At 37.0% G+C, this 17,035-nt stretch overlaps 1 protein-coding gene across 6 annotated transcripts in view; it reads left to right on the top strand.

Annotated features, from left to right (window-relative positions):
* Positions 1 to 17,035, top strand: part of CFAP99 (cilia and flagella associated protein 99) — a 52,816-nt gene that overhangs the window by 9,867 nt on the left and 25,914 nt on the right. For 3 of the 6 annotated variants that reach the window (XR_009968502.1, XM_062638706.1, XM_062638707.1), the window contains exons 3-7: positions 1,578 to 1,722; positions 4,560 to 4,654; positions 9,618 to 9,730; positions 11,878 to 12,052; positions 15,933 to 16,013. Coding sequence is in view for 5 of the 6 variants with exons in the window: in XM_062638706.1 (XP_062494690.1) it covers positions 1,578 to 1,722; positions 4,560 to 4,654; positions 9,618 to 9,730; positions 11,878 to 12,052; positions 15,933 to 16,013 (609 nt within the window). In the remaining variant the exon portion in view is untranslated. Of the gene's footprint in view, positions 1 to 1,577; positions 1,723 to 2,878; positions 2,898 to 3,230; positions 3,304 to 4,559; positions 4,655 to 9,617; positions 9,731 to 11,877; positions 12,053 to 15,932; positions 16,014 to 17,035 lie in introns of those variants that run through there. The other 3 variants (XM_062638710.1, XM_062638708.1, XM_062638709.1) reach the window with 3 other exon arrangements.

The raw sequence follows: 17,035 nt of genomic DNA on the forward strand, positions 1-17,035 counted from the left end.
CAGAATATATTGAAAGTCATATCTGATTACTTCAGTTACAGAAATAGAACTTTTCTGTCATTTTAACTATCATGAACCACAAACTGAGCTTGATTCTGTATATGTGTCATTAGTAATATTGTCTATTACTGTTCTGCTCTAGAGAAAGTCAGATGTATTAGTGTAACCCCAATAGCAACAAAGGAATTATAAGGATATATGTAGGTCTAATTTTACCTGCCTACATGTGTGTGCATATATAAATATATTTGGATATGGTGACAATTATATGAGGGCACTATTTTTTTTTCTAGTGATGATGTACAAATTGGAAGGAATGAAGCCTGGCTTTTGAGCAGGAGTAGTGAAAAAGAATTATGCTTGCTCTGAATGACAACCCACAAAAATACACTTGGAATGCTTCTGCATCATTTTTTTCATTTGAAAATTACAACTGTCATTTTAAAGTATTGCCTTGTTTTGTCTGAGTCTCAAAGCCCTTTGTAGTGTCACATACCAGAAAGCTCATATAGTTCCTTCCAGCAGCCTCTAATACTACCTTTAAACTAGAAATGAATCACATTAGCAAAATAAAGCAATCAGGATGCTAGCAGATAGCCCACTAGGCAAGGAGAACCTCTCGTCTGGTATATTATGGCAGTTCGGTTGTTCCCACATCTAAGAGCTGTGGGAGAGATCATGCATCAAATGTGCACTACATGTTTTTTTTGTTGGCTTCTTGACTAATGTTCTTATGTCAAAGATTCATTATTGTTTGTCATTTTGTCCTAGTGTGGCTGCCCTTTTCAATTCATGTAATAACAAACTGTTCTGGGCCTCAGATTTTATTGCAGTCTTTAAAGGTGGTTCATACTAGAAGTTTATCTCATGTAGGAACAGATATCCCATAGATTATTTATCATGACTGAAACTCTGTAAAGTTCAGAGCATTCCAGCTTTTTAAAGGGGTTATGAGGTAGGTTCCAATGGTGTGCCATGAATCTGACCCTCCATTTTTCTGTTCTCTTGTGGTATTGCATGATCATGAGTGATGGATCAGAAACAGCCTGCATTAACAAGAATCCTGGCACTCACAGGTTTAGTTTATATCAGTTGTGTTCTCCAATATTAGGTTACAGTAGCAGTTAAGAGTCTTTTCCAGAATTCCCGTCCAGCTTCTCCCTTCAATTTAATCTCCCCAAGGAGCACAGATTTCACCGAGAAAGAACAGGTTTCCCACTGGAAAAGCAGACTCTTAAGTGAACCTTCTCATACTGTTAACTAAGTTAATAATTTCTCATAGCTCAGAGACTGCAGATTTTCTTTGCATTAACTGTTGACATTCACACATCAAGACCTTTTAACTAAATGCATGTGTCAGCAGAGAAACTGAAAGTTTAACATTGGAGAAGGTTACATTTTACTTGACAAGGGCTATTAATTTCTTAGGACTGCCCATATTTGATAGTATTCAAAGTACATCAGCCCTACCAAAGGCACTGCTCTTCATTATTCAGGTTTTCCAATTACTTCAAAATGGTTGTACTTCTTTTTCTTTCCAGAATACATTAATCATTATTAATTTTGTATCTCTATAGACTCTTAACGTGACAGAACAAGAATTTGTGTTGGATACACTAGCTGGATGCATAAAATATAAATCCTTATTGGATGTAGTAGTCAATGCCTTTTTTGTTCGGGATGGGAGATACTGCCTGATTGCTGAGCGTAACCTCTATATAGGTAAGCGATGTTTTACAATACTGAATGTATTTACCACAAAACTTTAGAAAACATTGTTTTACTAGTGTATTTCTTAATATTATATTACACTGGAAGCACTGTCATTGTGCCCTGGGCAGTATGCAGTACAGGGCTTTTTCCAGTGATCTTATGATATAAAGCCTAAATCCTTAAATTGTTATATAGCCTGGAGTCTCACAGGTCTTAAGTGGAATTTCACCTACAAAAATTCTGCAGAATATGCCCGCAGACCAGATAACATGCAAATGGAAAATAACATCAAAGGCTGGAAGAAGTATTTTGGAAGCTTAACCATCGCTTTAAAAAATGTTCTTTAGTGATTTCCCTTTATTCTCTTCTATGCAACCTGCTACCTCTGCCATTCAGAGATGAAGCTTTATAGTAAAGCCTGACTGCTGAGGAACACAGCATGTCTCCTAATATGAAGATTCAACTATCCCCATACATACATGGGTTTCTTCATTACTGACCATCACAATGACTTAAGTAGACTTGGGTCTGTCTCAATGAGTGAGGTCAATTATTTTCCTTTTATTAGTTATTTGGTTAGAATCAGTTACAATACAACTATATCTGATAGTGTGAGCTAGCTAATCAAAGTAGTTACTACTCCTAAAGTTATTTCAGGCATTGGGAAGTACATTAAAAAGTAATTTAAGAAATATTTTTATTTATGCATTTAGTACAGATATAATGAAGTCGATTTATTAAGTCCCTAAATAAGTTGGAATCACAAATTGCACTAGGTTCTCTCAGTCAGAAGTGTTCTGAAGCTTTGTGGGTACTTTGAAAAATCCAGTCAATTTAATACAAAGTGGTTGAAAAATACAGAAAAAACACCCGTATCTAATACATCAACTTCTTTATCTTTGAAAAGCTAACTTTTTATGCCAATTCTGGTTGCTTCTGTCACAATATGGAATGTTATAGAAATCTAAATCAAATAACAAATTAAAGGAAACATAAACTGTCAAGGCTTAAATTAATAGTATATTGAGTTTATTCTAAATGGTAATGATTCATTGTCTCCATTTCTCCAGAGCCATGTTTTTTAGTGTCTGGGGCACATAAATTATATCTTTAAGCTGAGTGTTGCTATAATTGGATTGTCAGGACTGGTCCACTCAAAAGCCTCCATTAATCATAGGCAGAGGGTAGGCCCCCAGAAAATTTTCCTTTATCAACAAGTTGAGAGTCTAAGGTCATTGGCTTACATTTTTTTTAAGCTGCTTGTGATTCCCTTTGCCAAGCTGCATTGACACTTAACCGATCAAAGCTGCTTATAAAGGCTGTTGCTATGTGTTAGCAGATTTGGATTTAATAAAGCTTGTAGTAGATAAATGTATATTCTGCTAAGACTGCTTAAATACGTTGCTATGCTAAAGGACAAGATTGAAGCCTAATGATACACAGACCTGGCTGCAGCACATTGGTCAGAATTTACTGCTTTTATCATTACTGGTTAGTGGCAGCTAAAACGCTGCAGTACAATTGAAGCCTCATTGATCAAAGTGAATATGGTCAAACGAAAGCTGATAGAGGAGCTCATGAGCTTTACAGGTATGCAAAAATCCCCCAGCACTGACTGTGCTTCTTCCTTTCTTCCCCTCTGCATACTTGCCAGTGGGGTTGCAAGAATCAGTTTAAACCCAGTTTAAAACTTGGGTTTGTTCTAATTCAGAATGAAAACAAAGATTACACCACTTTCTGCAAAATGGTCACTTGCAAAATAAATACTAGGACATTTTATGTTTAACATTTTTGATATGTGTAATTTTGGCATGTCTAATAAAGTATGATTTTAGAACAGAAGAATAAGAGCTGTATGAAAGCATTAAAAACACAGTATGCTGAAAAATTCACTATCAAAACCTTCTTTCATGTCTCTTGTTCACATTAAATTTTCTAAGAATAAGCTTGCTTGCACCACAAGTTTTGGTTACACTAAGAGCTGTTTCCAACAAAATACTGTCAGAAACTTTTCAGCTACATCTTTCAGGAGCCATTTGACTCCTTTTCGCCTTGCCTTGTTGCCAGAGTAACTCAGAACTTCCCATATGGAATATACAGATACGTGCAAGCTAGTACTACTACCCAAAGAAACAAGCTGCCCTCGTTCTCATCCCTATGTCCTATCTTCTCTTGAGTTTGTGTTTAGCAGCCATCCAGTGAACTGATCACGGAAGTGCTTCAGGTTAAATTAGCAATCTGTTCTAACTTGGCTGTGTGGGTGACTGTACTTGCCCAAGAGAAGAAACAGCAGGATGTAAAAGGAGGGAATGGGAACAAGCAATTAGGGCTTGACAGAGCTGCTTGATTTAGGTGAGATGTTGGCATAATAAATGACTCTGAAATCATGACCAGATCTTACCTCCAGCCTAACAGAATTCCAAATGCTGCTATGGTAGATTTGCAAACAGGTATTTTCAGGCATCAAAATCTATGAATGACTTCAGATAACTACAATTGCTTTACATTTTTGTGTAAGTAAGTGGATAGATCCTCAGCCTATAGAATTCCATAGAACTGTGTAGATTTGCACTCACTTGGATCTGAATCACAAAAAAAAGATAACTGATTTTTATATATATATATACATATATATGTTTATATATGCTAATAATGAGCATAGGGTTAACATTATAACTTCATATTACAGTTTCTTATTGACAAGCATTATATGGCCCAGTTAGATAAACAGTATTGAAGACTGTTTAAAATTAAGGTAACAGCCTAAATCCCAGTGTATGCTGAGGACAGGGTACAGGTTTATTCGATTTTCCTGCTGCATTTTAAATGTCTGTATCTTTTGATAGTTATTTGTTACCTGGCTACTTTTCAACTAGAAGAGCTCGGTCTCCAGCACTTCAGCAGAACTGTGAAATCTCTGGACACTGCAAAAATGCAAAAGGTAATGAAAGTACAAAACATTTTTTAAATATGGATGAATGATTTCTTCATTAACTTTGATTAATCAGATCACTTTTGTCACGTTTCAGAATAATTTGAGAAGTGAGTTATTTCCTGCTTAAATTTGGCAATTAAATTAGTATTTTATCACAGAAACCTTCAGTTTCTATACTTATGCAGGAACTATCTCATATTCCATCAAGGATCAATTTAAAAAAATATTTTATACAATCTGAGAAGGTAGAATAATCACATTATTTACAGTTCATGTGATTTACAGCTGTCCCTCTCATGTGTATACTTGCTCTTGGCTCTGCTCGCATTCTTTCTTTCACTTCAGGAAGGAGAAGCAGCTTTTTCCATATGCAGTGAATCACAGTTCCTGCTGATTAGTGTTTTTTTTCCCTGAACAACACACTACCACTTCCATTATCAAGCCTATTGTCCTTCCACCACTTTTTCTCCTTCCCAAAAACACAAGTGCTCATTTGGAGTACCCCACTTACAACAAATGTGCAGTTGACCAAACCATTGCTGCCAAACAGAAAGCAAGGCAACAAAGGTCTGCCTGCTTTTCCCTCTCTGCAGTCACAAATTTGGGCTTTGTTCCATGACTTTTTTGGTAACTTTCATGAAATTTATAGAAATATAAATATCTCCAGCTTCTCTTTCCTATCTTAAAAGCTATGTTGTAAAAAGGGGCAGAGGGATAAACCGAGCAGCAATGCTTTCTTATAAGACCTGTTTTCTTAGGAAAATGGGCTAAAAATTAAATTACTGGTGACACAGCATATGTAAACTTTGATCATCCAGATGTTTCAAAGAATAGTCAAAACATGGCATTTGAATAACTCATATGGAATTCAAAAGACAGGCAAATTTTAGTAATTAATACTGAAAAGGCTGAGGTTTATCCTTACACTGATTACTCTGAATGGTCATGTGGATGCCGGTGTCTCTTTGATGAGTACGCTTTCTTTGTAATATGTGGGGATAGAGTAGGTTAGGTTGTCTGCATAACATTTTTGGAAACACTCTATTCACTTTGTTTTGATGGGTTTACTATGGAATGGTTTTTATTAATTCCATTCAGAGACAAAAATGATACATTTCATTAACTGTTAGAAAGAACAGAGAGGTGGCTGGAAGAATTATCATAATCTGGTAGACAGACAAATCACTCTGTCTAAAATGCTCTCTCAGACCTTTCTTTGGTAAACATCTTAGATACAAGCTACTCGATTGGATGCATCTTGAGCTCATTCAGCTAGCAACATAATTTTCCCAGTTCATGCCAGTTATCTCTTGCTGATGCTGTTCACCTAGCTTTACATGGCTTAAGTGTCAGTGCCCTGACATTCTGTTTTAGATCATTTCTCCTTCCTTGTCTGGTATAACTCTTCTGATAGGGAAGTGCTGCATTGTGCAAGGGTCTGCACCTGCTACCTTTTTTCCTGTAGATGTAACTTTGTTTGCCTAAGTATCTTATCAGATCCTTATCACCATGGTACCTCGCTCTTCTCTTGCATTAGAAGAGGTTCTTTGTCTCCAAAGTGATGCTAGATTATATTAATGCACCTGCAGCAGAAGATTTAGAAGCAGCATTTGGTCCCCCCCCAGCAACAGAGACAAAAGCAGCAGAAGGCAGATCTGCAGCCTTAGCAACAGAAATTATCAGAAATTTGGGATTCTCCTTCAGGATGCTGACCTGTAGATTTTGCCGGATGACTATTATGTCCCAGTTCAGTTGAGATGCAGAAAAATTATTCACATATATTTACTCAGAATAGATTTACTTTATTTAAAAAATATTTTTTTCTGCACATCACAGGCTGAATGGAATTTTCTTACTCATGCAGATATATCTTACTCAAGTGAGTAGCCTTTAGTTAAATGAAATTGACTTATGTGAGTAGATCTTTTGAAGGCCTGCGTGATGGAATCCATTCAAGTCAAAGTCACAGTGTTTCCCTATGACTGATGCATACATTTTCATTTAGGCAGAATACCCAGGCAGAATAATAATGCTACCTCACTCACACATGTACATCTGCTTGAGCAGAAATTCATAAGCTCTCATTCTGCAATATTATGAATACATGCAGATATCTTTATGGCTGTATAATTACAGAACCATAAGATAAAACCCAATTTTGTAACTTTAGTGTGATTGTTCTTCTAAGAATTTAGCTGTGTATTGCTAACTGAAGCCTATATTTCTGTTCTAGTATTCATACGTTAGTCTTTTATCTTTGTTGTAAAACTTAAGGGTTTGTTAGAGAAAATGCACTGTTAAAAAATAAATGCTGAAGTAAAAAGCTTTATGATTTCATAATTGCCTTGTAAAAAATGCAAAATAACCAGTGTTTCCTTTCTAGCATTCAAGAACCTGTTTTGTTCCATTCCATGTTCTGATTGTTTCTAACAGCAGTAAAGTCCTCTCTAAAGAACTTCTGAGATCTGTTAAGGAAAATCACTACATAAGATCTGGGTATTGTAATTGCTATTATGATGAGGTAGGAATAGCAGGACAAGATTAGTAAGAAGTAGGGCAAGATCAGCCACATGGTGGACATAGGTCAAACAGTAGCAGAAGGACCTGAGACTATGCTAGGACACTTTTCTCTACACCTTTACCTCAGGATCCTTAAAATAGCGTTGTCTGTTACAATTTCTTCACAGAAAAAGCCTTCTTAAGAGCTTCTTGCCTTCCTCTGCATTTCTCTGTTGCAGTTGAACGGTACAATCTCACAGGTGGTTGAGCCTGCATAGCTGAAGTTCTAAACTACAATAAGAGGGAAAGAATCAGGAGGTGAAAAGAGAAGTGTACAGAAGCCTCCTTGATTGCATTTGCTACTACAGCAGATAGCTGTGGGTGTATTCTCCAGTGGCTGACCTTCATGGAGAAACAGAACCAGCTGTTTCTTGAAGTTACTTCCTTAACTCCAGAGTCAAAAGCTTATGTTGTGAATATAAGGACTTCAGCTCTGCAAATTACTGCAGGGATGTGAAGATAATACCAGATGAGGAAACGTCCCATTTTCTGTGTTTATTTGGAAATTTGTACAATCCCACTGTGTGAAAATATGTTAAAAATATTAGCAGGGCAGGCTCAAATTCTTAAAAGCAAGGTATTCATTCAGCCCATCTGTAAAAATGCTTTACAAAGCTGTCTTCAGTTATACACACTTGTCTTACTACAGCCAGAGTACGTTAAAATAGTAAGAATGGGTACAGTTAATTTCTGGTGTAATTCCGCCCCTTCCTGAAGAGAAATTAATCTTAGTTACTATGCTCTGTGAGTTGTGAAACTCTTGAAACATTCAGGACAGAGGAGTAAGCAGAATAATGCTGTTACCAAAATGACTGTCCAGTGCCCTCTCCAAGGAGGCAGATGCTGGTAACATCCAAACAGAAATCTGTGAGTACTTCAAGTTTCATTTTGCTCCTATAAATAAAGCAGTGGCTGCTGATGTTGGGGTTGTCACCTGTGTCACATGTCACCGAAGACAAACCAGAAATACAAGGAATTTTTCCTAGCAACTAGGTTCCCAAAACACAGAAGTTTCTATTGTTAAGCAATGAGATGTGCTGTGGCTTCATGGATCTTATTCTGCCGACATTTGCCATCTGTGATACACATTATCAAAACCAAGATTGTGGACTTCAGCTCAGGCAGACTCTGGTCAGAAGCACAATAGATGAAAATAAGACTAAATTTAAAGGTTAATTCCTTAGAAATGGTCACATCGGGACTATAGGTTTCAAGTAGAAGGCTTCCTACACCTGTTGAACATCTGCAGCAAACACCTTGGGTCAAATCTGAATTGTTTGTAGGTGAATTATTCACAAAGCTCTGAGCCACCTTGGGCCTAGCACCACCTGTGATGTAGGAAGCAACGTGGTGGTACTCCAGAACTAAAAACTCAATATAACAACTTATATGATAAATGGTTTCTGTGGCAACCAACCCAAGGCAGAGCTGAACTAACAAGCTCCGCAGTCTCCATTTGTAGCTTCTCAAGTGACTGCACACTGCTTTCCAGCATCTCTCATCATGTCAATATTATTTAGTGTGCTTTTTTTTCTATTACTGGAGTTCTTTCAACACGATCCTTGCTTGTACTTTCATTTCCAAGAATTTTAATGAAAAAGTTCAAGTTTGGCATTTATACTTCTGCAAACGACACACGCTGAATCTGAGTGCCGTTTTCTAAGAGTTTGTTTCAAAAGGCCGTTTGAACTGTTCAACTTTTAAAGCAAGGCTCTTGACCTTCTGATGAACTCCAGTGGGAAATGAAAGTTCAAATGTTAATTGCTGTTTTTCCAGCATGTAGAGCCCTATAATATGTAAGTTTGCCAAATTTTAGTCTTCTAGTTTAATGGGAATATGCCAGTTCATTATATTTCAATAAAGGAAGAAACCATATCGTACAGCAGTTACAGTGTTCTCAGCAGTTCTCCTTGCCCAGTTCTCAGGGAGCTGAAGGGAATTTAAGTAATACAGGTGCAGTGCCAGGCCTGACATGTTTCTGGGCACCAGGGATCATCTAGCTGTAGATAATCAGGAGTTGATTGTAGGTGTAGTAGACTCTGGAACTCTATTGTATAATTACACTAAAATCAGTGTATTTCAGTAGAAATTAATTTTGAATAAAGACTTTTGTTTCACAATGTTTGAAGCAAATGAAAGGCATCAACACAACCCCATGTTTTGGCCCCTAGATTTTTTTAGGCCACTAATAATAGTATCTATTTGTGTTTGACAAAACAGGGCTGAAAGACATGGGGCTATCCTAACAAAACTAAGGAGAACCTACAAATGCTGTGCAGCTGTGATTATAATTACAGGGTAAAATACAGGCAAGCTTTTCAGCAGTGTTTGTAGTAAAAGCAACTATCTTTTCGTAGCCTTACATACACCATACCTTCAGTATCCATGTTTAAAAGAAGCCACTTCTTAGTTTCTTAGATTCTTCTTCAATCCCTTGTATCTGAACACGTGGATAAAAGATGAATGGAGCCGGTTCTACAATTCACTGTATGTAAAGGAGAACTGGATTGATCCACTGCTGAGGTAAGCAGCACTTAAGTAGCCTTTGGCCACCTCAGAGTTTAAAAGCTGGGAAAGTTGCCTTTGAAAGCTCAATTTGCTGTTAGTTTCTCCTATTGAAGTCACTCAGAACCCTCCTTGTCTTCCACAGACTATAGTAATCCCTTTTACTTACCCAGAGGCAAGGTTCTGCTATAGAAAAGCCCTTTCAGAGCTGTTGTGCATTTGCTCCTCAGTGCCCCTGGACAGATCAAACATCATACTCTGATTAAAAAAATAAAATAGAAGGTTCAGATTATCATAGAGTTGGACTCATGCCTCATAAATCACTTCAACATCTGTATGATATTAAGCATTTAAAAAATGATGTTTGACTTCCCTGAGTTTGGCTTTGTGCACAGACTTGTTTATGGCAATGGTCATGTAATCCCTTCTGAAAAAATCAGATAAGCAAGTAAACAAGTATTTTAAAATTATTACTTATTTACACAATTGCAGCATCATTTAACAGGTAAATGCTCTGAGGTGCCAGGTGTGTCCCCACATTGGTTAGGTGGTGAGACAGGAGCTGAAATACCTTTGCCAAACTAGAACACTTTCATGTAGAGAAAGTAGCTCTGCAGTAGCTGCAGTAGCTCTGCAGCCTATTGGGTCACTTTTTCACTCTCATTTTTGCCCAGGACAAATGAATTAGGGCTGGCATCGGTACACCAATGTGGCTGCAGTCACTCATCCTCCTCACTGCACTGTAGATTAATCCAGATGATGACAAACACTGTCAGTCAAAAATACACTACAAACAATGTCAGCTGAAAAAGAGTTTGCACCTAGTTCTGTCATATCCAAGTCAGTAGAAAGAATCCTTTCATCCTATGTAGAATATGCCAGATTAGCAAATGTATAGTATGGATTTGGATTTTGATACTCCATATTCCACTGAATTCTGCAGGCACTGCAAGGATAAATCTAAAGTCAGAATATTACTCAGTATATTCCATCACAGTGATCTAATTATAATCTATGCTTACGGTAGTATAAAGATACAAAGAGAGATTTGTAGGTAGACATATACCCACATATCCACACAGGTTTTATATCTACATATGCAGGCAGGCAGGGGCTTAATCTATTGCTTGTTTCATCAACACCAAGTTTTCTGGAGCTGTCCTTCACTGCCAATTGCCTTCAAAATAATGAACACGTGTTTTGCCTAAACTAGTAAATATAAGTTATACAAGAATGTTAAACGCCATATTTGGTTACCGGATTTGAAACTTCCTTCAGGGGTTGAGGATGCATTGATCAGTTTAATCAGTTTGGTAGCTTAAATTCTTTTAAGTATGTCTTTGTATTCCTCTTTTGAATGTCAATAAGGTTAATATAATTATTTTAGTGGGCTGCATTATTTGCAGAAGTTACTTGCAAGCCTCATCCCATAATGACAGTACGATCGCAGGTAACAGCCACATAATTGAGTTACTGTAGATTTGCATTGTCAGATGCTCTTTAAGTTCTGGTAAAGCTCTGTTGCATATCTAATACTTAAGGACGGAACACATACAAAGGAGGAAAAACTGCCATGAAGCTGTCACCATACGTAGCCCTCTGATAACTTGTGTCTTTGAATTCTGCCCCTTCCTGCCATTCACTGGAAAAAGTCTGAACCTTCATGCAAGCCAAAATCCAACCACACAGAAATCAAAACCATCTTGACTGTCCCACAGGGTTCACTGAAAGTTCATTTGCTAATTCACCAAACTCCTTACATCTTGCTACTTTTTTATTAGAACTGCCTATGTTTTGAGACTGATTTATGTGTGCTCTGTCAGTTGGTAGAAGTGGCAATACTCAGACCACAGTTCATATTCTCTTCTAAGTATGTTAAGTGTGTACTTGGCTTATGGCAGCTGCTTTTCTGATTCAGTCTGGTCCTGCTGCAAAATGATAGTTGCTTATTGAGTAGAAACTGGCTATTTCACGTTACTTGTCTATCAAGAGATGAGGTAACACAGTCCAACTAAATAATGAGTGCACGTTCACAGGTCAATTCTATTTAAATTCAGTGTCTGAAAGAATTACAGGATTCGCACCAGTGCCAACCTCATCTACTGCATGTAAGTTTTTATGAAAGAAAAAATAAACTAAACTGAAAAATCTGTTTTTATTTGAAGATGGCAGCCAAAAGTACAGCAACTGATTGAGCAGCTCACAGATAAGTTAAGTAACCGCACCACCACTGTGAAGACTTCAATGGTCACTCAGCCGAAGGAATTCAATTTGACAGTACCCAAACCACGTGCCATTCCCATACCTCTGCCGATACCAGTACTGGAAAAAGGGCTGCCTGTGAGTTTTTTATGCATGAAGAGATACTAAGTTTTACATATGCTTGTGCACAAATGATGATAGGGGAGTTAATAGTCTCTTTAAAGTAATTATACAAAATCTGCAATCTTTGACAGATCAAAAAGGATTTTTGTAATGTTCTGTGGTCAGGTTTTTAAAACCAACCAAACTAAGTTGTTTTATTTCAGTGAGTGTTTTGTAAGAAAGGAAAGGGAAAAGGTTGGTTCCCATAGTTGTTTTGTGACTTTTGGAGGTAGAAGTATACAATGGGTACGAACTGATGACAGCATTGATACAAGTGTTTCTGGTAGTCCTTGGATTTGTAAGATGTTTGCTTTGAATAATGAACTGAAGCAAGTAAGAAAAGAACATTCAAGTGATACTCTTTATAAACTTATATGTTTCGTAGATGAACTCTCATTAAAATAATGGCAAAGCAATTTCACTGGAGGTGAGATGGACTTCAGGTTTGCAGCTCCTCCTTAAGGGTGGAATTTTATTCCTATTTGTATTAATGATGAATCTCTAAAATTAAAGTTTTCCAGTTTAAATGTATTGCTCACATACAAATGAGACTAGATTTATCTTTGAAATGCTAAGCTTTTATTTTACTCATTGTCTAAGACTGTGATTCAGTTACAGTGATACAGATCAGAGACACACGATTGGCTTTAAGTTAGCTCACTGCAATAAACAGGATTTGGGATCAAGCTGCTATGACTAACTTAATAAAGACTCCAAAATCATCTATATTTAAATGAAGTGGGAAGTGAGTTTGGAAGTCATACTTTTGGACATTATCTGCCACCTTGTATTAGCACTTCAGGTTTTAAATAATACATGTGTTGAATGCTCTCAGAAACCATTTACATCCTAGGATGGCAGAGCAATTTAATGATACTGTGTTATACAGTTAATGGGATTTTATATTGAAACAGCTTAATACCAGGCTCTGAAAAACTGCATTTAATAACCACTTAATCAGTATAGGAATGAGTCACATTGCTGTCATTTTAGTACCTTTATGCTGTGCAGCCCCTCTAAGAATAAATTTGCTTTAATGCAGATGCATTTACAGAAGTTCATTTGTGTTGTTAGGATTATACTAAATTTGGTTTACATTCTGACCAAGCCTGGAAATTTAAAAGCCTGTGTGAATCTAAAACTATTAGTACAGTAGTGACATATGCTGTGCTTATCTCTGTACCCATCTCAGCAAATTAAGCTTCACTTTAATTTTCCATACTGTTGCCAGTATCACCATTTTAGATGCTGAAATGAATGGAGACTGAAAAGAGAGCCCAGATGGCAAGAACGAGTTAGTAAAATGAGAGCAGGCCATAGTTCTGGCTAATGTATGGTGGAGAGTTGTATGTAACTGAAATGAACACACAGAAATAAACCTGCTTCAGAATACATCCCATAATCTGCAGAAATGTTCTCGACCATTTTCTGACAAAGTTGTTTGTTTTATGAGATACCCATTTTTTCTCACAGTTCTCATGCATCTGTCAAAGAACTTGTCATGTGGTATATTAGCAGGGACTATTGTAGTCACAATAACTACAGGCGTAGTTACTGCTCAACTTTGAAAGAGCTGTATGAATTCCTGCGGAGGCGTCTGGATTTTGAGCAATGCCTACTGATAAGTTATTGCATCCCTATGGTGAAACGAGTTCATTCTGATTAATGGGATTATTATTTAAGGTATTTCTTTCTGCTAGGTTGCATTATATTTTCTAGTAGAGATAAAATGAGATGCAAGATGAGATGTACAACATACTTTGAGTTCAGGAGGTGGGGTAGTACTTCTGCCCTGTTCCTCTGTGTTCCTTCACCAGGGAGGATGAGAGATGTGAGATACTGCGGAAGGCAGGGTAGTTGTCTTAGTGATCTGTATTGAGATGTGACTGTCCGCTGACTTTGGGAAGTTTCCTTGGAGTAACATAGACCTAGAAGGATGATCATTCATCATCATAAAAGTTCCTTAGCAATGGGGCACACTAAGTGATATGGAAATATACTTTAATTTTTTTCATTTAATAATGAATCATTTCACTCCAAATATTTGGTCTAAACATTATAAATCCTTCTCTCCACTGTCCTTTGCACACAAAGACATGGATACACACACAAGCATGCACATATATATACACACCTTCATAAATACACTTCTACAAATTAACATAAGTGCTTCAGCTTGAAGTTTGCAAAGGAAACAAATGGAGACAGATGCTCAAACCTGATAACATGCAAAATGATTTGGACACATTTAACTTCCTTGGATCTTGGCCTTGGGTTACAAATAAAATCCGTTCTTTTAATGTCACCACTCTATTAGAATAATAAGATTCTGCAATTCTTTTATTTTTAGATATTCTGTAAACCAATCATCTAGTTAAAAAAAAAAAAAGAGCTGCACTGAGATGTTATTGCAACACCCTTCAGCCAAATTTAGTGTATTTTTTTGATATATTCCTTATTAGTTCAGCTGTGCTTCATAAGCAGAGTTGCTGGTTTTTCAAAGTAATTAAATGGGTGAATTCATTTGGACAATACAGAAGATTTTGTTTGCAGATACACAGACCCAACAATCTATTTATGATATTGTTATGGATAAAAATAAAAGCTCTTAATACAATAGCATTGCATTAGTTTGCTCTTGTTTATCTTATCACAGCAACTTTAAACAAAACAAAAGAGCAAAGACTACCAAAGTTCAGAGTGATTATTTATTTAGGTCTTCCTTAAACTTCTTGTGGTACCTACTCCCTAAATAAACCTCTAGTAAAGGACATCCAGAAAGCAAAGGGAGCCTGACCACTGGCTGGAGAAGAAAAGCAAGGTTGGTGCCTCTTACTGCCAGCCTCCCTTTTTTCACATTAGGATGAAATAGGAACAGTTTGGGCTTTTTTATATCTCTATTGCTGGCATTTTCAATTTACTTACAGTGACTGATCCTCTTCCAGCAAGTGGGTAATTGCTGTATTGTCTATCTGCCTGCCTGATTGGTACTCATCACTGTGGTACCTGAGGGCTAAACTACAAGGCTAAGATCATTTTTGAAACTGATTGGAAAGTCTCCTTAAATTACCTGGAATAAGCAGAGCAGTTTCTGAGGAGGGATCTTCAGTTTACACTGGCAGATGAGCACAGTTTTGCAGGTAAAGCACATGACTAGGAAGAAGGGTGAAATAAACCAATACTCACTGCCTGTGCAACCCTTTTCAAATCCTCTGGGCTTTAATTTCTCCATCCATAAAAGCATAATAAAAATTCTTTGATACTGCTGGGAAATGCTTTCGGTTCTACCTCACTTAAAAAGCTCACAAAAATACATGAGCAGTCTCACCAGTGCATTTAATTGCTAGCTTCTTCTGTTTGCGCATTTATTTTGTCTCTAGATAATGATGTCAAATAGCAAAGGCAATGGAAAGTACATCACATTCATGAGAATTTCAAAGCATAGTTCTTTATATAGTGCAGTAAATCTAGATGGGATCCCCATGTTCCTCCAGTACAGTACAGATTATAGATTTTTCCCATTAATTCTCGAATTAATTCTGTAATTTCTAATTGAGATATGACATTTTTAGCAAGATAAATATTTAAGCAGATGTCCAGTAAAGTGGCAGACTATCCCACCTACATGGGTGGGTGAGGTATTAACATTGGACAGGACTGGAAAGCCTGGGTAGTCCCAGCTAATTGGAATCTGTCCATGTCTTCCACACTGGCGCTGATAGAAAAAAAAATCAATAATTAAAAAATAACTGCAGCCCTTCTATAGTAAAAGTGAATGTGTTTTTTTTCCTGTAAGAATGTGTCACTTGGAATATTTTATGCCCCATATTGTAGACATTATTGCCTTTTAATATAGGTTCCTCCAAGCACCTACAAATCTCCAAAGGAAAAAAAGCAACTAGAGCAAATCAGAACCCAAAATCGCCGAAAAGCAGAAGTAAGTGTATTATTTTCTTGTTCTGTTTTTTTCTTTCTTCTGAACTGTTTCTTCTGCAATGTTCCATCTTCACAAGTCTTAGAACTTTAACTGAAACATATTTGCTTTTGCACCTAATAGCTCCTGGCTCTTTCTCTAGAGACATGGAGTTTGTATCCTGTATTCTGTTCTATCAGAACAGAATCTATCTATCTGCTTTTCCATCTTCTTTATTTTATTAATAATTGTTCTTTTATTCACAAGTACTGTTTGAGAAATTATGCAAGTAGCCATGTAAGGTAGCAGAAACACAATTACTCTCTTCACAAGCTTGAAATAGTTTAATGGCTCTTTTACTCCCACAGGATGTGGATATTTAAGGTATTCACTTAATAATTAAGGCTTCAAAAACAATGTTCAATATTTTTGTTTGTTTTCTATAGTAACTGGTAAATGCCCACGTCATCACCTACTGTTTTAAAATACCAGCAGATTCTAACTTCTTTTTCATGCAGACTCCATATTCTTTCTATCAGCAGGCTGAGTGGGAAGTGTGCATGATTTGTAAAGAAGCAGAATACATTGTGTGTTAAGAGGGCAGGAGAAGGGAGGCCTAGAAAAACAAAGAAACAGATCTAGTTATTTGATCCAAACTTTGATATGAATCCTGTCCAATGAGTTAGCTCCTACCATAGTTAAAGCAGATTGTTGTCCTCTTCTCCTTGAAGGGAACTAATTAAACGTCAATTTCCACCTTCTTCCTTCCTCCCTACATTGCAGTCACCATATCCAATCGAAGAGCAGTATAAGCTTGATAAAGGCATGCTACTTGACTCCTTTTTATCTGCACTTGCCCACCCCCATTCTGAAAATTACTTACTCTTCACTAGCCAGTACAAGTTCATTTATCACTGTTCTGGGCTCTCCTCATGTCCTTGTGAAAGGAGCATTGGATTCTGCCATTAAACAATAGTAAATGCCTTGATAGGGGATACATCCGAGGGGATACACTTTGCATTCCTTTTGCTGGCCCATCACATTAC

The sequence above is a fragment of the Pezoporus occidentalis genome, unplaced genomic scaffold (assembly GCF_034315485.1).
Source record: "Pezoporus occidentalis ecotype Australia unplaced genomic scaffold, CSIRO_AGI_Poc_V1 ctg58, whole genome shotgun sequence".
Lineage (NCBI taxonomy): Eukaryota > Metazoa > Chordata > Aves > Psittaciformes > Psittacidae > Pezoporus > Pezoporus occidentalis.